The sequence below is a fragment of the Staurois parvus genome, unplaced genomic scaffold, assembly GCF_062004578.1.
Source record: "Staurois parvus isolate SC_StPar_1 unplaced genomic scaffold, SC_StPar_1.0 ptg000154l, whole genome shotgun sequence".
Classification (NCBI taxonomy): Eukaryota; Metazoa; Chordata; class Amphibia; order Anura; family Ranidae; genus Staurois; species Staurois parvus.
The window spans coordinates 11,291,117-11,315,158 of NW_028317950.1; the positions used below are offsets into that span (position 1 = coordinate 11,291,117).

Here is a 24,042-nt window from a genome sequence, read left to right on the forward strand (position 1 = left end):
CTATATATGTAATATTGTGCTGTGGTCATCAATTTTTGTGTTTTCATTTAGTATTTACCATTTTGAGTTGTTTGTTTACACTGTTTGTTCCACTATTTGACACATTATAATTCTCTGTTGGAGATTTTTTATCACGGTTTGTGTTAGAGAGCGCTACACCAATTGTTTGTATTCCTTGGTTTTCACTTTAGGTATTAAGGTGCAGGTGTCAGCAGCTCATATAGGGTTATTAGGTTTGAGTACAGAAGGTTTTCCCTTACATTTAGCCCTTAGGTTGTGCTGTCAGTCATCACATCCCAGTGAAGGTTTGGGAACATCCTGCACATAATATGTGAGGGTGTCAGGCTCTGCCCTGCAAGTATGGCCATGTGAGTGTTATCAAATAAGAAAGTGCAGCACTTAAAATAACATATGAGATAGTCCACATAGAGTGTAATATATTAAATGCCAACTAAACGGTATTAGTCCATAAGTGACAATCTGTGCAGGTATAAGGTGAATAGCAGCAATGCTTCAGTGCTGGTGCTCCAGAATAGTGGGGTAAGAATACGCACTCACCAGATGCGTAATGTTAATACGCATTAGATCAATCAGTGGAGGCCCCCTTTAGGAGTCAGATATAAGCCAGGCCAAGGATAATCCTCCCTCTGGATAATGGTGGTGCATCAGAAACTCCCAGGTGGTAAAGGATCCCGTCAGCCAGAGGTCCCCTTTAAGGGATGGGTGAGTGTAGAAGCCTGTGAGACAGGAACTCCCTCCTCTGGATACTGTGGTGGATCGGGTGGGCTCTATAAATTAATTGCTCCACATAGGCAGACATAAAAAGTGCCCATAGTGTAGTAGGTATTGTAAAAAATGATTTATTCCAGAATTTGCAAATTCGATGTAAAATGACACAAGGTTTAAAAACGGCCTGACCGTCCATAAGCAAGATGGCCGCCTGACCTTCACGTGGCTCCGGCGGCGTGACGTCACAGCGTATTGGCTCCTACTTACGCATTTCGTTCGCACGCACGTCTTCAGAGGGGATGCCAGTACTGCTATGATGCGCGCCAACTGAATTTATAGGTAAAATGGCGCATGCGCATTACGGCAGCACCATTTTGTTGAAGATGGAAAATATAACAAGTGTGTGCGGGCATGCGCTGCGCCTTTTGCCATGGATTTCGAAAAAGCAGGTAAAGTGTAAACACATGAAAGTGCACAAACCACCAAAAAAAACACAATGCAATTTTTTTAGACAATGACAGCCAACCCACATTATGTGTTTTTTGCACCCACATGCATGTAGTCTTGGTACGAATGAAACCTTCATGCGGCTGATGCTCAGTGTACATGTAAAAAAGTCCAAAGAACTAACTTGATTTGCTACACAGCGGCCAGGCGCAGTCATTGCGCAGTCACCATACATTATAGTTACAGCACAGGAAAGAAATGACTCTTCTAAGGGTTCAGCACAGTCTGGCCATTCTTTCGGCATGTAAAGGGTTAGCATGAGAGGAGAAAGCGCCTCCCTCTCCATTGCAGCCTGCAAGTACACATGCTCAGCATGGCGACTTCCCCGCCTGTTACAGGAAGACAACATACACTCCACCAACAATGGAAGCCGGTCAATGGTCCCCTCTTTGTACCCTGAACTACGCCAGCCAGAGATACCTGTGCCACTGCAAAGCCCCAACCCAGGGTAACAGGACCCTACAGATCCAGTGAGTAACATTTAAACATTTAAAGGAACTGTACACCAAGAACTAACTAAAGCTGGCCATAGATGAGTCAGTTTTCTCATTCAACCAGCAGGTCGAAAGAAAAAAAGTGACCTGATTTCCCCCCATCCACGGTAGACGGGGGGGAATCCTCTTGCTGTGTCATTGTATTCTGACAGTGGGGAGGCTTCCCCCCTCCATCAGAGCTGCAGTCTATAGTCTGTAGTGATGATCAAGAGAACCTTTTCCAGCAGGGCAGTTGTAAAGTTGTTGATTGATAGATCGACATCTGTACAACCACAGTGCCCATACGACGATCAAAATTCAGCCGGTCCCTACTGACCCAGCCAAATTTCGATCCATCCATCAATGGGCAGCTTAAGTCTGGCCAAACACAATTAGGTTGGCCATACATGGATCGATTTCCGAACGATTTTTTGTTCGAAAATCGGACGTAAGAATAATTGGATGAGTTTCGCTCTGTTAATGGGGCAATGGCATCGGCCGATATTCGTGGTTCCTCCCCATTTTGTTTATCGGGCATGCTGAAAAATTTGGGAAAAACGACCGAATTTCGAAATCATTGGTGGCACCATCGGATTACAGAACGAGAGATGTTTTCGATCGAAAAAATTGTTTGGAATTCGACCCATGTGTGACCTGCTTTAGTTTTTCTTTTTTTAAACAATTTCCTTTAATCACACAAACGAGGTGCATTGGGGAATCATTTCCACAGCATGTTGTATTCCAACAGTGTGACCCGTCAATGATTGGCTGCAGCTGTTGATCGATGGAAAATTAGTTGACATGTTCCTTTGACAGAAATTGGTTAACCACTTCAATAAATACCGGGCTTTTATACCCTCTTCCTGTCCAGGCCAACTTTCAGCGCTGTCGCACTTTGAATGACAATTGTGCGGTCATGCAACACTGTTCCCATATGACAGTTTTATTTTTTTCGCACAAATAGAGCTTTCTTTTGGTGGTACTTAATCACCACTAAGTTTTTTTATTTTTTGCTAAATAAAACAAAAACACCTGAAACTTTTGAAAAAAAATTTACTTTTCTTTGTTTCTGTTATAAAATTTTGCAAATAAATAACATTTCTTCATACATTTAGGTCAAAATGTATTCTGCTACATTTCTTTGAAAATAATAATAATAATTGCATTTTTATTTTTTTCAAAATGTTTCTAATTTTTTAAATATTTTTATTAAATGTTTTCTATTTTATTTTTATTTTTCAGCACACTGTGACCAAAGCAATACAATGTTACGATAGTAACAATGAACTACTCTGGACAAGTGATCAGGATGTTTTTTCTTTTTTATATCACATTATGATTGCTAATACCAATGTATTTAATTGATATTTGCAATCATTGTTACTGAATGAAACTGATTCATTCAGTCTTTTGTTTTGATAAGCTGTGATTGGGCAAAGCTGATCACATGATACAGATGGGATGGGTGTTTTACTTTTTGCGCTATAAACAAAAAAAGAGCAAAAAAAAAAAAAAAAGTTTCTTTGTTTCTATTATAAAATTTTGCAAACAGGCCATTTTTCTCCTTCACTGATGTGCGTTGATGAGGCGGCACTGATGATGGGTACTGATAGTCGTCACTGCTGGGCAGCACTGACTGGCGGCACTGCTGGGCACTGCTGGGCACAGGTGGGTGGCACTGCTGGACATGGATCATCAGGGCACTGATCATCAGTGCCCTGATGATCGGTGCCGATCTCTGCTCTGACAATTGACAGTTCTCGGCAGTACATTCCTCATGCTCTGACAGTATGAGGAAAGTGCAGCCAAGAACCGTCAATTGCATTTCCCGGTGATCAGCGTGTCATTGGACACGGCTGATCACGTGGTAAAAGGCCGCTGTGATTGGCCTTTTACCACATCACATGATCAGTTGTGTCCGTAGGACACTGCGATCATGGAGATCGCCGGGTGTGCGCCCCTGCGGGCGCACAGGAGACTGCGTTCTGGGAGGCCGTCCGTCATATGACGGCCTCCCAGAACTGGCTGGCCGCAGTGCAGCTGGCATTCGGCTACCTGCGGTCGGCAACTAGATAAACTCACTTAGTGCCTTATCTGCATTAAATTTGCCTCAGAACCCATGTAATTAATGTGTTCAGGATTAAAGGGATGAGGTGGCAACCCTAGACTACACACTTGACATTCAGCTGTTCCCTGCTGGACTGGCTGAATTTCGATCAGCGTATGGCCAGCTTTAGGACATTTATGTTAAGATCTGCTTATCACACTCACAAAAAATGTACATATGAAAGTGTTCTTTCTTTCAGAAAAAATAAAATATGTAACAGAGAGATTTGTACCTTACATTTGGTGGGATTTTTAAGGCAACCTTAGAATATATAAACCAAACAATTTTTTAAAAGAAGATTTGACATTTTATTTAACACATCAATACATATTTCCCCAATAGAATATAACAATTCTTATCAACATACTTGACAATATTAGTAATTATTGGATTGGAAAATTAGCGGTGTTTCTTGAAGCTGATTTTCATCTTGCAACCTCAATTGAGGGAACTACAAGTGCATTCAGCCTATATCCAATGCGTTTCGAATAATTTAGTGCAGATTCAGATTGCAGATTGAGGTGTCAAATAAAATGTCAAATCTTCTTTTAAAAAATTGTTTGGTTTATATATTCTAAGGTTGCCTTAAAAATCCCACCAAGTGTAAGGTACAAATCTCTCTGTTAGAAAAATTGGGATGATGGCAACCACACCCTAGGTAACACCGGATGACTCTTTTATTCAAAATATAGCATGTGACATTAAGTACAGCTTTTCATGTAAAACTAGCTGATTTTTTTCTTTTAAGGAAATTTATCCTACTTTAAAGGACACTGGTATAGGAATGAAATATGGTTGCCACCATTGGTCTTTAAAGGTGGGCATTCCAGGGTGTCTCAGGAACCTGTCTTGTATGCTTGTTCCAGGCCAACAATTCACTAGGTAGTAAAGCAGGAATCAGGATGAGAACTTCTTTAACCACCTTCCGCCCGCCATATAGTACAATGACAGGCGCAAGGTGGTTCTCTCGTTCTGATAGGACGTCATATGACGTCCTTCCATTCTCACTGAAGATGTCGGCTCGGTCATGTGATCAGCTGTGTCCAATCACAGCTGATCACATGTAAACAAGGAAATGCCGGTTATCGGCATTTCTCTCCTCTGGAGCTGTCACGCTGACAGCTCGAGAGGTGAGGAGAGCTGGTAATCGGTTTTCCGCGGAGGGAACATGTACACTGATCATCAGGGCACTGATGATCAGTGTGCCCTGATGATCAGTGTGGCCCCAGAAGTGCCACCTGTCAGTGTCCATCAGTGCCAGCAGTCAGTGCTCATCAGTGCCACATGCCAGCGCACATCAATGCCACATATCAGTGCCCATCTGAGCTGCCTTTCAATGTCACCCATCAGTGCCACCTATCAGTGCTACCAATCAGTGCCAGTCAGTGTCGCCTATCAGTGCGTGTCAGTGCTGCCTAAAAGTGCCAGTCAGTGCTGCCTAACAGTGCCGCCTATCAGTGACATATATCAATGTCATGTATCAATGCTGCCTTTCAGTGCCCATCAGTGATACCTGTCAATGCCCATCGGTGCAACCTACCAGTGCCTCCTCATCAGTGTCCATCAGTGCCCATCACTGCAGCCTCATTAGCGCACATCGGTGAAGGAGAAAAATCACTTATTTGCAAAATTGTATAACAAAAACTAAGAAATAAATTTTTTTTTCAAAATTTTCAGTGGTTTTTGGTTTAAGAAAAAATAAAAATCCCAGAGGTGATTAAATACCACCAAAAGAAAGCTCTATCTGTCTCAAAAAAAATATAAAGATTTCATATGGGTACAGTGTTGCATGATCGCGCAATTGTCATTCAAAGTGTGACAGCGCTGAGAGCTGGAAATTGGCCTGGGCAGGAAGGGGGTATAAGTGCTCTGTAGGCTAGTGGTTAAAGACAAACTCAGCAGTTGTCCCCCTCTGGTTTATATTACAGTCTGTGCTTCCAATGTGGCGATCCTCTTACTGTATGGTCACCAAGTTTGGAAGAGAGGAGAAAACTCCACAATAGGCACACACACAGTAATAAAATATGAAAGGAGCTAGAACCCTTCCCAACTCCACTAAAAAGGAAAAAAAAGGTATTGGCTGAAGTTGGGTTTTACATTTTGTCTTTACAGCATTTTTTTTACATTTTTTTAGTGTGACAAATGGGAATGAAGTATGGAGGTCGGAGGCCACAGAGGAAACACTAGAGGAGTGGGTAAGTGATCCTAGTAGCTGGTAACCATCTTCTCTACTGCCTTTGCTATTGAGTGCAGCAACTACTAAATATACAGTAGGCAGCACAGTGGATAAACGGCACCACCTGCCTAGAGTTTGCATAGTCTCCCTGTGCCTGCGTGGGTTTCCTTCAGGAACTCTGGTTTCCTCCCACACTACAAAGACATGCTGGTAGGTCAATTTAGACAGGATGATGTCATCACTTGGACTGGGTTTCCAAGATGGCGTGCATTCGGAGCATACTCACTCAGGACCTCCATCACTTGACATGCCTACCTGTTCTCTACCTATGAGAGTGCAATTTTACCATTAAATCTGCCTGATTTTAACCGTCTACACTTAGAGTGGCGCTGCTGTCTCTCTTCTCTACCTGCATTAGGAGTATCTACAAGCTCTTACAGCTGCTTCCTCGGATAAGTCCATACTACTATAAGCCCCCCACTACAGATGGACTTGGACACCACCTCCACATGGACCTTCTACTAACCCCTATTGCTGATGGTCCATCCTCAAATGCACACAGGGTAGATGTGTCTTAGCGCTCCCTCCCCCCCCCCCCCCATTCACCTCTGAATGTACTTTGTAAAATGCCTTTCACCTGGCTGTGGGGTATTGTTCATAAATATATACATACCAGTTTAGTGGTAAACACTCATAATCTATTGATACGGATTCACATAAATGGCAGTTGGAACAGGATTGGACACACAACAGGCAAGTTAGTGTACAGTCTGCTAAACAAGGTGGAAACTGTACCCAAGTAATAGGAGGAAAGCAAATCTATCTATATCACTAACCAGAAAATATACATTTGTAAAGCAGCAACAAACCATACAACTGAACTTTACACTTTTACAATGGTAGCAGCTCTATACTGATTTTGAGTGCACTCAAATGAGCGGACAAGGGTCTGGTACCACTTTAACCACTTCAAGTCCGGACACTTTCACCCCCTTCCTGTTCAGGCCAATTTTCAGCTTTCAGCTCTATCACACTTTGAATGACAATTGCGCAGTCATGCAACACTGTACCCATATGAATTTTTTAGCATTTCTTTGAGACAGATAAAACTTTATTTTGGGGGTATTTATTCAACACTGGGATTTTTATTTTTTGCTATATAAATTAAAAAGTCCAAACATTTTGAAAAAAAAAGTGTTTTTCTAATAAAATTTTGCGAATAAATAATCTTTCTTCATAAATCTTGGCCAAAATGTATTCGGCTGTCTTTTTATAACCCAAATTAGTTTATAACCAAAAATTATGATTTTTTTTTTACATTTTCTTTATTTTTTTTACGGTCACTTTTTTATTTTTTAACATTGCACTACTTGTGGGGGGCGATGCTTTTTTTTTTTTTTTTCTTTTTTTACACTGATAAAGGCTGTAAAAAGCAATAATTTCTCCTTCTCTCTGTCTACGTTCTTACAGTCATTGAGAAATACTGTGAGAGCTATTATTTGTCACATGGTACAAGCCTTGCACCATGTGACATCTGTGATCATTCACAGATTTCACTAGTAGTAAGCAATGATGTCAGGAAGTGACATCTTGCTTACTATTATTCATGTGATCACTGATTGGCCAATCAGAGATCACATGAATCTGGACTTCACACAGAGGTCTCGTACAGCGATTGGTGTTCCGCTATGGGCATCGGATAGCGGTGCCGCGCACTCCCAGGGAGCGCGCACTCCCAGGGAGCGCGCACAGGCAGTTAATGCGGGGACCATTTATAAATGGCACTGCTCTGTCCGGCCATTTATGTACATGGGCTGGACAGGAAGTGGTTAACTAGCAAACAGGCTAGGGCCTTGGGGCAGTCTATAGTCCTAAGTCTTCGTTGGCTAAACGTTGCACCTTGTTGGCGCGCGTTTCAGCTGTCAATATGGCCTGCAGACAGTATTATAGCTATACGATAGCAGGTTAGGCAGTTCATAATGGCTCAGTCTATAGCAGTGGTAGCAAGTAATGAGCCCTCTCAACAGACCCAGTGACACAGCAATAATGATCCCTACAGCTGGACGTTCGCTCGCTCAGGGTTGCCCTGGGCAATTTTGGTCCCTAGTGCAGCATGTCTGTACTCCAGTTGTGGCTCAGTCCCTCTCTGGTTGGTGGCACTGGACAGGGTGTTTTCTCCCTCTCTGGAGTCCCCCAGCACAGTTGTCTCCTCACTATGTCCCCTGTAGTCCTCAGCAGCGTGGTTTTTTTTTCTCCTCCCCAGGCTCCTTGCTCTCTACTCTTACTGCACAGCCTGTTGGATCCTGTAGTTTGCCCCATTCTGTTCCATCCTGTCAATGGGTCTACATGTCCCATAATGCACTTGTCCTCCTCTTCCCATTCTGACTGGTCCCTTGACAGGAGCGGGGAGGGGGGTATGTAACAGAACAGGTGCTGACCAGGGATTATACAAATCCGCTCCTGTGACACTCTCCCATGCTGCAGCCCACAGCTGTCCTCTCCCCTATTACAGCGCCTGCACTGGCCCGGCAGGAAAAGCAAGCGTGGGGGGGGGGGGGGGATCGGCTGCACCCACTATGTGTGATTATTTTAATAACCAATAAGGGTAGAAAGTGGTCTTGGAGGCTGTTAGAAATTCTGTATATTGCCCTACAGAACAGCCTGTGCACAGCCCACATGTGCTTTTTGCTTTACTGCAACCAGGAAACAGGAAACTATTCAGTGAACAGACATAGAGTATATATAATAGATGCAGCTACAAACTCACAAACACTGCCATCTACTGGATACTGATGTAGTTGTCGCACAAAATGAATAAACACTGTATTCCAACAGAGGTAAAGTGATGTGGCCTGCCTCGCCGCTGGCTATCCCCGCTTCAGTCGATCCTGAATACGGCTGCCAGACTCATTCACCTTTCCAACCGCTCCATTTCCGCCACCCCCCTCTGCCAATCCCTCCACTGGCTTCCGATTGCGCAACAGATCAAATTCAAAATCTAACACTGACGTACAAAGCTGTCCACCACACTGCCCCGAACTACATCACTGACCTAATATCCAAGTACCACCCACCACGCACACTCCGCTCCTCACAAGACCTCCTTCTCTCTAGTTCCCTGGTCTCCTCCTCCCATGCCCGCCTCCAGGACTTCTCCAGGGTGTCACCCATCCTCTGGAACTCCCTGCCCCAACCCATCAGATTATCACCTACTCTTCTCTTCTTTAGGTGCCCCCTTATAACCCATCTCTTCAGGGAAGCCTACCCTACCCCCTGCTAACTTGACCGACCTCCTCCACTCTTCCTACCACTCCATCCCCCACAGCTATCTCCTCCTGTGCCACCATCCCCTCCCTCCTAGATTGTAAGCTCGAAAGAGCAGGGCCCTCAATCCCCTCATGTTTTGCATTGTATTGGTATTGTTCTGTCACATGTTCTGTCCCCCTTTGTAATGTACAGCGCTGAGCGAACTATTGGCGCTTTATAAATACTGTATAATAATAATAATAATGTGGTTCACTTTATTAGCAGAACTACTTTTCAGAGGAGGACTGAGCTGGGAGGTAAGGGGATTTGTTCCCAGGGCCAGCACAAATAAGATAGATATAAAAACTTTAACCAAGAAAAAAACTAATGGGGCTTTTAAAGCACCATACCATATGAAAGTATAAAGATGCACAACATGAAAACATTGGATAAAACAGAACATGTTTTATTGTAATTTTAGAAAAAAAAAACACATAAGTGGTAAGAGACACCAATGGGTCAGCCAAAATAGACACATAGATAATAAAGCAGAAAAAACATAGTATAAATCTATAAGTTTTAAAAGGGGGGGAAAAGGCTCAGGCCCGGGCTCCTCTCATGCTAAATTTTAACTGTGTTCTGTGTCCAATCTAAGCATTGATAGTGTGATCTCTGTAACTTACAGTTGTGATGAGATAGCGATAACTTCAGCCTCAGTTGGGGTCCACAGTCAGTGACTCAATCAGAATGATATCTTGCAGATCTTGTGAAGTTTATTCCATAAACTGAGAGAATCTTACAACAATAAACATTCGATAGGTTGAAAGAACATACTATTTATGCTTTTTGGGATGTTAGGGAAAGACTGCACTTTATGTTGAACTGTTATCTCATATTAGTCCAGTAAAGCTTTTGAAACATTGTAACGCCTGGTCTGAAGTTACTTAAAGGGGTGCATGTTAATAGAAGAACAGGGTAGTGATGCACACAAGAGGTGAAGTAGTGACATGTTGTTGCTAGGGGCAACCAGCACAAGGAAAGGATGTTATGACAGCAGGAGAGTGGTACCTGCAGGAGTGATGAGTCTTATGTACCGGTGTCGTTCATAGCCTACCTCCGGAGTGGTCGGTGCCCCAGCAACTGGGACTGGACCCACATGGCCGAGACCTTAGGGACCTAGCCATATGGTACAGAAGAGGTAATTGTGCATGGAGTCTGGCTGCAATGGTGGAACGGGACACTGCAATATGGTGTGTCCTTTCAAATATTGCATACTGAGCAGGTGCATGTATTGTGGGATTGGGAGACACCTCTACACAGCAAATAGAGAGGAAAGCCCTGCTCACAAAGTGCCTGAAAGATGAACTGCCTGTGTTGCACAATCAATCATATCCTCCTTTTTTTGCATTGGTTAATATAAGCATGACATATACCATTTGCCTAACTCTGCATCAGAGGTTTGAAAGCTTACCACTTTTTATGTTAACACAACATTTCTATAGTATTGCTATGTCCCTGGAACTCGCCATCATTATTTGAAGTGGTGCTGAAAACCTAATTTCTGTTCACAAAATTAAAATGTAACCATGTCCTCTCTTCCAGGATGCTGTGCAGAGCCTCACGTCTCAGGAGCTGGTAGATAAACTGCGGTAAGGCTCACTCTACCCTCTCTATGTCATATTATGCTTTCGATTAGCTCTACTTGTGTAGTAACCTGGAGGAAACATCACCCCTCACAGCCCTTTAGTACCAGAAAGTAAGGTTCTCACATCGCTTTTGTTTCAGTAGTTGGCAGACTTAAAGATGAACTTTAGTCAGAAAATTAGATAGATCACTTCACTCGGGCCCCTTTTGCAGGTATAGCTATGTAAAACATTAAAACATAGGTGCCTACACTGTTTAAAATCCAGTAAGGCATTGTCTTACCCTGCTCTGCACATGCTCAGTTGCTTTCTAATCTTGGCACTGTGCCGATAATCACTGAAGCACTAGATGCAGATCTGCCGACAGCCTAAAGATAAACTGCTGCTGAGGGGATAGGAAGCAACAGGAATGGCACAGACTGTGCAGCAGGAGCACAGATTAGGGACAGAGAAAAGAAAAGCAGGAGAGGTGACCAACTGTGCTGCCAGAGAGACACAAAAGAGTTAAACTTACAAGGAGTCTATCTTTTCTCCCTGATATTCTCTTCTTTCTCCTTCATGAGCAGCCTATGAACTTCAGCACTGTAAGACTCCATACACACCAGCATTTTTTTTTTTTTTTTGAGCTCAAAAAATGCTGGTAATAGCGGTTTTAGTAGCATTCAGAATTCTTTAGGAGTGTTTGCATTTGATTAGAGTTTTTACGGCACATGTAGAACAAAATAAAAGCTAGAAAAAAGCTGTTTTAGGAGCGTTTAGTGTTTTTTCTGCTGGAAAAACGCTCCAAAAAAATCTACAAAAACATTTGTGCATGGAGCCTAAAGCTTCTGTTATCAGCCTTCTTCTTTAGCTAAGCCAAGACATACAATCAAAGTTGGAAATGTATACACAATATATTGCCAAAAGTATTTGGGACCCCTCAAAATCATTAGATTCAGGTGTTCCAATCACCTCCATGGCCACAAGTGTATAAAATCAAGCCCCTAGGCATGCAGGCTGCTTCTACAAACATTTGTGAAAGAATGGGTCACTCTCAGGAGCTCAGTCAATTCAAGTGTGGTACCCTGATAGGTTGTCACTTGTGCAATAAGTCCATCCGTGAAATTTCCTTACTACTAAATATTTCACGGTCAACTTTTAGTGATATTATAACAAAGTGGAAGCAACTGGGAACAACAGCAACTCAGCCACGAAGTGGTAAGCCACGTAAAATGACAGAGTGGGGTCAGAGCATGCTGAAACTCACAGTGCACAGAGGTTGCCAACTGTTCCCAGAGTCAATAGCTAAAGACCTCCAAACTTTGTGTGGCCTTCAGATTAGCAGAACAACAGTGCGTAGAGAGCTTCATGGAATGGGTTTCCATGGCCGAGCAGCTGCATCCAAGCCTTACATCACCGAGTTCAATGCAAAGCATCGGATGCCGTAGTGTAAAGCACGCCACCACTGGACTTTAGAGCAGTGGAGACGTGTTCTCTGGAGTGACCAATCACACTTCTCTGTCTGGTAATCCGATGGACATGTCTGGTCGTGGTGGTTGCCAGGAGAACAGTACTTGCCTGATTGCATTGTGCCAAGTGTAAAGTTTGGTGGAGGGGGGATTATGGTGTGGGGTTGTTTTTCAGGGGTTGGGCTTGGCCCTTTAGATCCAGTGAAGGGAACTCTTAAGGCGTCAGCATACCAAGACATTTTGGACAATTTCATGGTCCCAACTTTGTGGGAACAGTTTGGGGATGGCCCCTTCCTATTCCAACGTGATTGCGCACCACGGCACAAAGCAAGGTCCATACAAACATGAATGAGCGAGTTTAGGGTGGAGGAACTTGACTGGGCTGCACAGAGTCCTGACCTCAACCTGATAGAACCCCTTTGGGATGAATTAGAGTGGAGACTGTGAGCCAGGCCTTCTCGTCCGACATCAGTGCCTGACCTCACAAATGTGCTTCTGGAAGAATGGTCAAACATTCCCATAGACACACTCCTAAACCTTGTGGACAGCCTTCCCAGAAGAGTTGAAGCGGTTATAGCTGCAAAGGGTGGGCCAACTCAATACTGAACCCTATGGACTAAGACTGGGTTGCCATTAAAGTTCATGTGCATGTAAAGGCAGCGGCCCAATACATTTGGCAATATAGTATATTACATTTTTGGTTTTCAGTTTGGATACACTTTACCTGCCTCCAACCACAATGGTCAGGAGGTGGACCTACACAAGCACATATTGGGTGCTGTTGCACTTGGCTACCTGGTGATAGAGGTGGGGTCGCTAAGGGCAATTTGGGCTCTCTGACAGATATTCTACACCTGCAGAGTTGAAGCTGTTATAAGGTTGGGCCAACTCAATATTGAACCCTACGGACTAAGACTGGGATGCCATTACTGTTCATGTGCGTGTAAAGGCAGACGTCCCAATACTTTTGGCAATATAGTGTATTTTAGTTACAGAAAGTGACAGTTTTTGACACTAAGAGGGAGAGGGTGTTCAGTAAGGAAGCGACTGCTCTGTGCTTCAACAAAATGGCAGACCTCCAGCAATAAGAAACAGGAGCAATGCTGGAGGCAATTTACATGAATTTTAGAAGCATAATTATTAATGTAGAATATATTTCCTTTTGTCAGAGAACATTAATTGTTGTTAGACTGTCATGAGTAAAGTTCCGCTTTAGGTCTGACCATAAAAATTTAGCGATTGTTTTCTGATTATTGAATTTGCAGGTCAAGTGGCAATACAAGATTTCACTAGCAGATTTTGCTGCTGGTGCAGTCTGTATTTTAAATATTCTTCCCTTAGAAACCATTGAGCCTGTCAGATGGGGTGCACTTCTTTGTCGCTACATGTAGTGGTCCTAAATAAGCTGGGAATTTCAATTCTTTATGAAAATCGCATTGAGTGGGTTAAGGCACAATTCTAGGCCAACAGCTAAACATACATGAAAGGAAAGGGAAATATGGTAGCTTCTCTACCAGCAAAAAGATTTGTTTTTCTATCCATTCAGTCCTGAGATTTACACAGCTCTAATTGGTTGGTGACCTCTACTGCAGTTAGACATTACAGTTATGTCACATCCCAGTCCAAGCCTGTGATTGGACAGTGGAGGAGCAGAAGCACCCAGGTGTTAAGTCGTCCCTGTTTGCTCTCTCTCAAAATGTTCCTTACTAAATTAAAATGAGGAAAACTAAAACCTCAGTACGTACTTGCTGTGTGTCCAAAATGGAATCTCATTCACTTCCTGCTCTAGTGACAGCATTGTGTATATAATTTCACTGTCATTTGTTTCTAGATGTTTTGATTCTTTTGTATTGTAAGTGCAATTTCAATTTTATGTGTAAATGAAAGATTTTGGGGGGGATCTGCATTATCTTCATGGTGAAAATTGCTGCTTGAAGTAAAGTCTTCCACACCGCATTGTAATCGCCTGGCGTCCATGCGATCAGGTGTGATTTCAATGTTAAATGACCGACACCACAAAAAAAGGTTGCAAAACGCAGAACGGTTGCCAGAATTCACATCGCATGGGTGTGAACACTCAAGCGATGCGAATCGGATGCGGGGAAAAAAAAGCATCCCGCACCTTTTTGGTGCGGATGCAATGTGATTTGGGCCATACAAAATGTATGGCTCAAATCACACCGTACAGACATATGTGATTTGCATGGGACTGCGGTGCGATTCCTGTGCAAATTACATGCGGTGTCCTGCACCACACAAGTGTGAACCTAGACTAAGGGTTGGTTCCAGGGGCGGACTCGCAACTCATGGGGCCACCGGGCAATAGGGGATCATGAGCAGGGGCGGACTGACCATTTGGAAACTCGGGCGCTGCCCGAGGGCCCGGGGTCAGTAGGGGGCCCCCATGAGATGCCTCTGGTACCTTTTTCATAGGTTTTTTTGAGTTTGGACAAGGACACGGGCCCCAAGATCCCCTATTGCCCGGGGGCCCCATGAGTTGTCAGTCCGCCCCTGATCATGAGGCCCCTGTGTCCTTGCCCAAACTCAAAAAAGCCTATGATAAAGATACCAGGGGCATCTCATGGGGCCCCCTACTGACCCCAGGCCCTCGGGCAGTGCCCGAGTTTCCAAATGGTCAGTCCGCCCCTGGTTGGTTTACATCAGGTGCAGTCTAGTATGGCGTTTGTGTTTTTGCATCAAAAACGCATGAACAGTAGGTTATATGGTTTCCAATGGCCTAGTTCTCACCAGTGCTGTCAGTTCCAGTGCAGAAAAAAAAAATTAAAAACATAATGCATTTTACTTCATTGAACTGCACTGGAACGCACCAAAGATGCACTAGCATGCACATGTCCCTGATTAAGAAATAAATTATGGGAAAAAATGTACTGGAACATATTGAAAAAAAACACACATAAAAATGCACCAGAACGCATCAAAATCGCGCGTGCAAAAAAGCATCCAGACTGCGTTCCTATGGTGTGAACCGGTCCTGATCCAGGTTCCTAGACAGCAGTGGGATCACATCATTCCTACTCCACCCAAGCTACTTTCAGTGGAGTTGCTCACAGAGGACGTGCCCTTCATGATTTGTACCTCCTAGCTGATATAACCTCTTCTTTTTCCAAAGGGAAACTTTCCAGCACAATACTCCAGTCTTAGACATGCAAGGAAGTTTGGCCAGCCTGTCCATTGCTGTGGATTCTAAGAAAGTGACCCTTGACCTTCTCAAACTTCCCATCTCCGAGGCACGAGCACATGTACAGCAGGTGTTATTTGACCTGGCGGATCGAGTGTGGAACTTGGAGAAACAGCTGAAAGGTGATGGTGACCAGCTAAGGATTCAGGGGTTATAAAGACTTCATTCACACTGGTATATGCGGATTGCTGCATGGAATAGGCAGAGCTAGCAGAAGATCCTGCAGAAAATCTGCATCCAAAGTACTCGCATTTAGATGCATTTTTTCTAATGACTTTAGCTGCATGGGATCTGCAATTGATCTCCTTCTGAGCCACATCAAGTTACAAGCTGTGTTTGGATTCCTATTGACTTGTATGGGGAGAAAAGCAGTTCTGACATTAACAAATACACAGGTTTAACCACTTGCCTCTTGGGCACTTTTACCCCAATTCTCAGCTTTCAGCGCTGTTGCACTTTGACAGTTGCGCAGTCATGCAACATTGTACCCATATGAAATGTTTATAATTTTTTTCATACACATAAAGCTTTCTGGTGGTGGTATTTAATTGCCACTGGGTGTTTACTTTTTTGCGCTATAAACTAAAAATTGCAAAAAGCTTGGAAAAAAAAAAAGTTTTTCTTTGTTTCTATTATCAAATTTTGCAAACAGGTAATTTTTCTCCTTCAAGGATTTGCGTTGATGAGGCTGCACTGATAGGCAGCACTGATGAGGGGGCACAGATAGGCGGCACTGATAGGCAGCACTGATGGACATTGATGAGGAGGCACTGCTGGGCGATGCTGACTGGCGGCACTGCTGGGCGCAACTGCAGGGCAGTACTGATGGGGGGCACTGTTGGGCACTGGTGGGTGGCACTGCAAGGCACTGATCATCATGGCACGGATGATCAGTGCAGATCTGCTCTCTGACAGCTGCTGGTTATTGGCAGTATTTTCCTCATGCTGTGACAGCCTAGATACGGGTATAACATGTTATAATGGTAGAATTAGCCATTAACCAGTTGCCCTCTGCCCTATAGTAGAATTAATGCTACAGGGTGGCAGGGCTGAGCAAACTCACATTATATATATATATATATATATATATATATATATATATATATATACATGTGATTTACATTTCCGGGTAGGGGGCGCATATTAAAAAGGTGATATTAGCCATTAACCAGTTGCCCGCTGCCCTATTGTAGAAATACTGCTACAGGGTGGCAGGGCTGAGCAAACTCACACACATATATTTATATATATATATATATATATATATATATATATATATATATATATTGTGATTTACATCTCTGGGTAGGGGGCGCACATGCGCCGCCCTACTTGCGCCGCCATTGGCGGCTACGGGTATCAATCACCAGGTCCTAGCCAGAGATTCTTCGCGGCACCCGGCGATCGCCGAGTAACAACACAGTTCTCTCTCCTGCCAGCAACAACATGCTGCTGTGTATTTCTCTGCACAGCAGAGAAATACACAGCAGCATGTTTCCCAGGTAAAACACACACAGCACATGTTGTAAAACACAGCACACAGTTAACCCTTTGATTGCCCCAAATGTTAACCCCTTCCTGCCTAGTGTCATTAGTACAGTGTCAGTGCTTTTTATTAGCACTGATCACTGTATTGGTGTCACTGGGGATGTCAGCGACACCAGGTCAGTTCCCCCCAGTGTCTGAATGGCCGCCGCAGTCCTGCTATAAGTCGCTGATCGCCTAGATTGCTGATACTAGTATAAAAAATAAATCAAAATTCCAGTATATATACTGCCATTTGTAAACACTATAACTTTTACGTAAACCAATTAATTTACACATATTGGTATTTTTAAAATTTTTTTAGTAGCAGAATACATTTTGGCTTAAATTTATGAATACATTTGATTATATAATTTTTTTTACTGGACATGTTTTTTTTCAAATTGTCGTTTTTTTTTTTTTGTTCATAGCTCAAAAAACAAAATGCAGAGATCAAATACTACTGAAGGAAAGCTCTATTTGTGGGAAAAAAAGGACATACATATAATTTGGGTGCAGCGTTGCATGAGTGCGCAATTGTCAGTTAAAGTAATGCAGCGCCTTATTGCAAAAAATGGTCTGGTCAGGAAGGGGGGTAAATCCTCTGGAGGGCAAGTGGCAGTGGCGTCCCCAAGCAGGTGCGGGGGGTGCGCGCGGCACCGGGTGATACCTACCGCACGGGGTGACACCGGACCCACTCCACGAAAAGGTAAGTTGTAAAGCAAGCCGACGATTCATCCTGCGGGGATCATCGGCTTTCTTTACAACTTACCTTTTCGTGGACTGTGTCCGGTGTCACTCCGTATAGGTTGCATGCCGACGATCCCTGCAGGATGGATCGGATCTGCGGATTGGGGAGCATAATGGATCAGAGTCCGATCCATTATGTTCAATCCACAGATCCGATCCATCCTGCAGGGATCGTAGGAGGTTGTGTCACCAAGTGTTATTGCACCGGGTGACACCAGCCCTAGGGACGCCCCTGGCAAGTGGTATAGACTTTCACTAAAAACACCTCATTTGTCTATTCTTTACTGTATTTTTTTCAAAGAATTCATTTAGCTTGGGAGTTGACTGCACTGTCTGTCATACAGACAGCCACTTGAGGGAGTGCTTGCACATCTGTATATAAAATGTGAAAACATGACAAAATAGGCTGATTAGCCCAGCAAACCTTTATGTGCACTCGCTCTAAAATATCAGCTTGTTTCTAAATCTGCTTATGTAACATAAGTTCTCAAAAAAAAGCTGACAGATGCGCAATGCTCTTTAGAACCAGAACATGGACATTTTGAGGGGGATTTACTAAAACTGGAGTACTCCATATCTGTTGTAGATGTGTATGGTAGCCAATCGGCTTCTAAATTCTGCTTGTTCAATTGAGCTATGGCAATAACCTAGAAGCTGATTGTTTTCTATGCAGAGCTGCATCAGATTTTGCACTCTCCAGTTTTAGTAAATAACCCCCTTTTTGTGTTGATGGTTCATTTTTGTCTTCCAGCCGCAGAGCCCAGCATCACTCCATCCGACAGTCCAGTGAAGCAGTCTCAGAAGAACCACTTGCTGCTTTTTCCAGGTACGTGCAAGTTGCAGTTGGCTTTGAATTTTTAGCATGCCAAGGAATCTGGATGGGCAATAGAAATAGCAAGGCCAGAAATGTAAGCAGAGGAGCGGACTACCATACCAAGCCTGGGGAATGGGTGGTGGTGGTGGGGGGGGGGGGGGCAGTCAGGTAGGGAGCCCCTATGATTTCTAGTTTGGTCCTGGTTTTATTTCATTTATCTTTAATTAAGTGACATATTCATACTGGTATATAGCTTTTGCCTAAGTCTACTTAAAGAATAGATAAACCCAACATTTGACATTCCTGATATGTTCTTGCTGTACCATGTACTTGTATGAAAAGTATCCTGTTCTCTTTGTATTGCGACCTTTGTGTGAAGTCCTGGTGTTCCTGCCAGTCCTTTTGCTGTCCTTTTAAAAACTGACCACACTAGGCATGAAAGCACAGCATGGTCAGAAGAACGGCTGCTGGTTCTCCTGGGCAGCAGAGCTGACTGCAGGGAGCACCGCCTCCCGGAAGAACGGCAGCTGGACCTCCTGGGCAGCAGAGCGGAGTGAAGGGAGTGCCACCCCCTGGAAGAACGGCCGCTGGTTCTCCTGGGCAGCAGAACAGAGTGATGGGAGCAGCAGCGAACCTCCAGGAACAGAGCCCCTGTGATGGGATGTCTCTCTCCGGGGGGAAGGGGAGTTGTGGGGGCCATGGTGTGCGGGTGGGTCACAGGTGGGGGGGCTGGTGGATGGGGGCCAGGGGCGGCAGATTTTTTGTGTTGCCTAGGGCAGCACAAATTCTAAATACACTCCTGCAGACACCCACCTGCCCATCAAGACATTTGGCTTTCCTCCCAAAAGCCAACTAACTGCTTGCATCAGGACTGAGGCAGAGCGCTGTGATGTTTCCTGGGACCTATGTATAGCACCCACCAGCCATTATCTGTCTGTATCACATAGAGAAGTGCAGAGACCCAGTAATGACAAGACTGGAACCAAAACAGGGTAAGTAATGAAAATAATAAAGTTTTAATTGAAAATTTAATGAGCATGTTGATAAGGAGGGTGGGGAGGAACCAGGGAAGACAAAATATAAGCAGATTAAACTTCAGCTTTGACAAAGGATAAAGGAGTGAGTGATATGCGGTATAAAAGAGAATAATTATTTAACTTTTAGCTGTTCTCTGTAAAGGACTACATGTTGGTGCTATATCAAAAATAAAAAAAATAAATGTCATTTAAAAATTTTCTGTTAGATGTTGATTCTCGAAAGAAGGGATATGCAGGATCTGCGGCACAAGTGAAAAAAAGAATCCCTGGGGAGTCGCTCATTAATCCTGGATGTAAGAGGTACAGTTATCCTTTTTGTATTCAGTTTTCAAACAAAACTTCTTAACTGTCACAAGATGTGTTCCACCCTTTGATGCTCTGTATAAAGGGACTGGAGGGAAGAACAGGCTCGTTACCCATGGTCCTACACACTTTATATACGGCTGCTGTATGAACATTTTATCATGGCAGGTTTTGGTTCCACACCAGTTTTAATCTGATTGTTCTAACAGATTTTTTGATACTTGGATTAAATCTAAGAAATCACACTATTCAGTGCTTTTTGCAGGTCGTTTTGAAATAGAAGCAAATTGGGAAATTTCTGATAATTTTCGAATGGACCTTATGATTGGCAATTACGCATGGATTCCATCACTCAGATATGTATGGGATCTTAAGTGCCGGTTCATACTGATGCGATTTGGGAAACTGCTTTTGATTCAGACAGGAATTGCACTGCATTCCTGGTTAAATCAGATGTGATTCTTGCAGTGCGATTTGAGCCATTCATTTTGTATGACTCAAATAGCACTGCACCTGCAGGAAAGGTGTAGGCACCTATTTTTCCTCACTGAAATCCAATTCGATTCAGCCAATTGCAATGCGTTTTGGGGTGTCGTTAACATAGACACCCACAGCGGTTTGCATGAACAGAATGCAATTGTGATGCGATTCGGGAAATGCACAGCAATTGCTGCAAATCCTGCTAGGCATCATTGTGAACCAGCAATAAAGGTGAATTCCAAGTATGAGTTTTAGAGAATAGTTACATTGGACCAGCTTGGAACAATGTACATACAGTATAGGCCATGCCTATAGGATCCCAGTGGAAGCTGGAAATCACTTTAGTAAGTACTGCCAATTACTGCTACTACAGAGATCTCCACTAGCTTCTGGGTCCCATGTTGAATGGCTGCCCTGCTGCTTAATAAACACAGGTGGTCTATCACTTCCACGGGTGCCACTTACAGAATGCCTTGCAAATTTCTATCAAGACATTTGTCATTCTCTGATTGACAAGGGGTGGGCAGTGACATCATGATCTCCACCTAGTCCAACCAGGGAATGCCTTACATTCGTTGAGAAAATGTAATTCATTCTACCTCTGGAACCTGGCCTTTCCACCAGCCTGGTCCTCCCCACGCTCCTTCCATCAGTGGTCCTCGGCTAACCTACTTCGTGCTCACCACTTTTTGACCAATAGAGCTCAAAATCTTTCTCCTCTCTCCGGGAAACGCACTCTATTCCAGCGTCGGAAATCTTTAGATACCTTCAACTACAGCACTTCTATGCTCCGTTTCGCCGCCCAATTCCACTCTACCAATCGTCCAATGTCCTTCTTTGAAGGCTCTTGCTACAAGGACCCGCATAGGTGAGGCCTCATCTCAGTTCTCTATAACCTTTTGTCCACACCAGAGTCTTTTCCAACCCCTACATATGTCACCAGATGGGAGAAAGATCTAGGACTTCAATTGGACCCTACAGATTGGGACTGTATCTCATCGGCTACCAAGTCTTCCTCACAGAATGTGGTGGCTGTTGAGACTAATTACAAAGTTTTGACACAATGGTATTTAGTCCCTGCAAGGATCGCTAAATATACCCACGGCTACTCTCCAGGGGTTGTCCAGAATGCTGTAGTGGTCAGAACTTTCATATTTTGTGGTCTTGTCCGGTTGCCCAAACCTTCTGGACTGACATTTTTCGTATGCTATTCCTGCTATATCTGGAATTCAGCTTTAGTCCTGAATTGTTCAGAAGATTGTCCGTGGAATTTAAAAAAAGACTGGCACAGATAGATTTACTAAAATGTCTTGTGTGCATTGTAAAAGTGGTGCAGCCTAAGCCATAATCATGTACCTATCTAGATCCTTTACTTGAATTCATTGCATGCTGCAACACTTTTCGTGCGAGATGTAAAATCTGTCTGTACCATGTCTCTCTCTGTATGTAAAAAGAGAGTTGGTCTTAATTAGCTCAACTTTTGTAAGATACACACTGTCAATATTTTATTTTGAATTGGGTGTAGGCATTGTACTGCAATGTAAAAGTGGCGCATTTTAGAACTGCCTGAATTTGCCGCATATGCTTCATGAATTTGGGGCAATACAATACCAAAAGGGATTGACCCCAGAATAGTGGCGCAATGGCTTTAGTGAAATTGCCCCCATGTTTACATTCCCTATTTTGGTATTACATTTCTTTGTTAAATGTTAAGAATTGTGTGTATTTGTAGTACAAGTTTAAAACCTTGTGGGCTTAACATGAATAAGATAATGTATTCCCATTTTTTCTTTTAGTAAGAAAATCGCAAAGGGAGTGGATTTTGAAGAATCCTGAGCATTCATGGAAGTGGTCTGTGCTGGATGTGACTGTGTACACCATAATGTGGATCAATAACGCCATCTATTGACAGTTTGATGCAAGTACTGGGTGGTTCATTGGGGCAAGTTTATATTACAAGGACAGGCTGTTTATTATCTACCTCCAAATAATAAGTCACGGACAAGGATAATTCTCTGCCTTTCCTGAACTACACGATTGGACTGTACCGGATATCTAAATGTATTGTCACAGAGCAAGAGGACCTCTTTTACTGCTGCACAGACCTGACCTCTAAAGGGCTCTCAATAACGCCATTGGCTGTATAACCCATTGCTTCCCATAATGCAGGAGAAAACAAGTCTCATGACTACACTATAGAAGGATCACACTAGCAAACTATTATGGCTGTTGCTACTGAAACCTTTCCTATGATTCCCTTTTCATGGTGGATGCAGGGCTGCAATTTCATTGCTGAGTTAGGGTGCCTTTCAGATGTGGGATCTGGCCAATTACTACATGTCTGTTGGTCTGTCTGCAAATGTATGCATGTCTGTGCACAACATTTGCAGACATCCCTGTCCAACCTACCTCAGAAGAAGAATCAACCATCTGGACTGAAATATTCCAGCCAATTGATATTGTCTTAAATCAGGCCGGTGTCACTGTTGGTTGTTTGAGCAGCTCATACATTAGTCATTTTTTTTTGTTCAACTAATGGGTAAAATGAAAAAAGAAGGACTTCCCCATTCATTCAAGGTGGATAGGGAATTGTAGTCTGACAGTTGGGAGACTTCCCTGCCACCACAATATACTGATCAGCACCACTGGCTATAGCCAGCGGCGCTGATCGAGCAGCAAAAGTCTTACAGGGCGGTTGTACAGAAGTTGATCAGTAGATTGACTTCTATACAACCATCCCGCCAATACATGGATTGAAATCTAGCCAGTCCTGAACTGGACATATTTCAATTCATGTATGGCTGGCTTTAGAGCAAAGAAGATGAATGCTCAAATGGTACATGCCCACATGGAAGAAAAATATATTTAAAATATATTTTTAAAATATTCTTCCCAAATATATTGCCACATATTTGAAATGCTACAATTTTGGCCATATTCATTCTCATTATCTATCTATCCGCCTACATGTTGAAATTTATTGTTCTTTCAAAATTATATGGAGAAATATTTAAAAATACATTTCAAATATACTGTATGTCTTTAAAAATATAAATCTACATTTTTGGAATACGTTTGCAAACATATGTAAAAATATATGTTAAAATGACTTCTTTATGTTAAAAAAAAAATCTGAAGAATATATTAAAAAAAATATATATTTTTAAAAATATATTTTTTTAAAATATATTCTTCAGAATCTTTTTAACATATAAAAAAGTAATTTTAACATATAGTTTTACATATATTTGTAAATGCATACCAAAAATTTAGATTTGTAATTTTAAAGACATACAGTATATTTGAAATGTATTTTTAAAAATATTTGTCATATATTTTGGAATAAAAACGCATTGTATGTATATAATTTTTTTTTCATATGTTTTGGAATAAAAACACATATCAACATGGTATGTATATATATGTATGTGTGTATATATGTGTGTGTGTGTGTGTGTGTGTGTGTATGTGTGTATATATATATATATGTGTGTGTGTGTGTATGTGTGTATATATATATGTGTGTGTGTATGTGTGTGTATATATGTGTGTGTGTGTGTATGTGTGTATATATATGTGTGTGTGTGTATATGTGTGTATATATAT

At 42.8% G+C, this 24,042-nt stretch overlaps 1 protein-coding gene across 1 annotated transcript; it reads left to right on the forward strand.

Annotated features, from left to right (window-relative positions):
• Positions 1–654: 654 nt before the first annotated feature.
• PAXX (PAXX non-homologous end joining factor) lies at positions 655–23,353 on the forward strand. The gene is made up of 8 exons (XM_089675313.1): positions 655–723; positions 1,528–1,706; positions 5,951–6,011; positions 10,841–10,887; positions 15,460–15,650; positions 18,554–18,628; positions 19,860–19,953; positions 22,233–23,353. Exons 1-8 carry the CDS (start codon positions 655–657, stop codon positions 22,270–22,272), a joined length of 756 nt encoding a protein of 251 aa, XP_089531439.1. The 3' UTR covers positions 22,273–23,353.
• Positions 23,354–24,042: the final 689 nt, after the last annotated feature.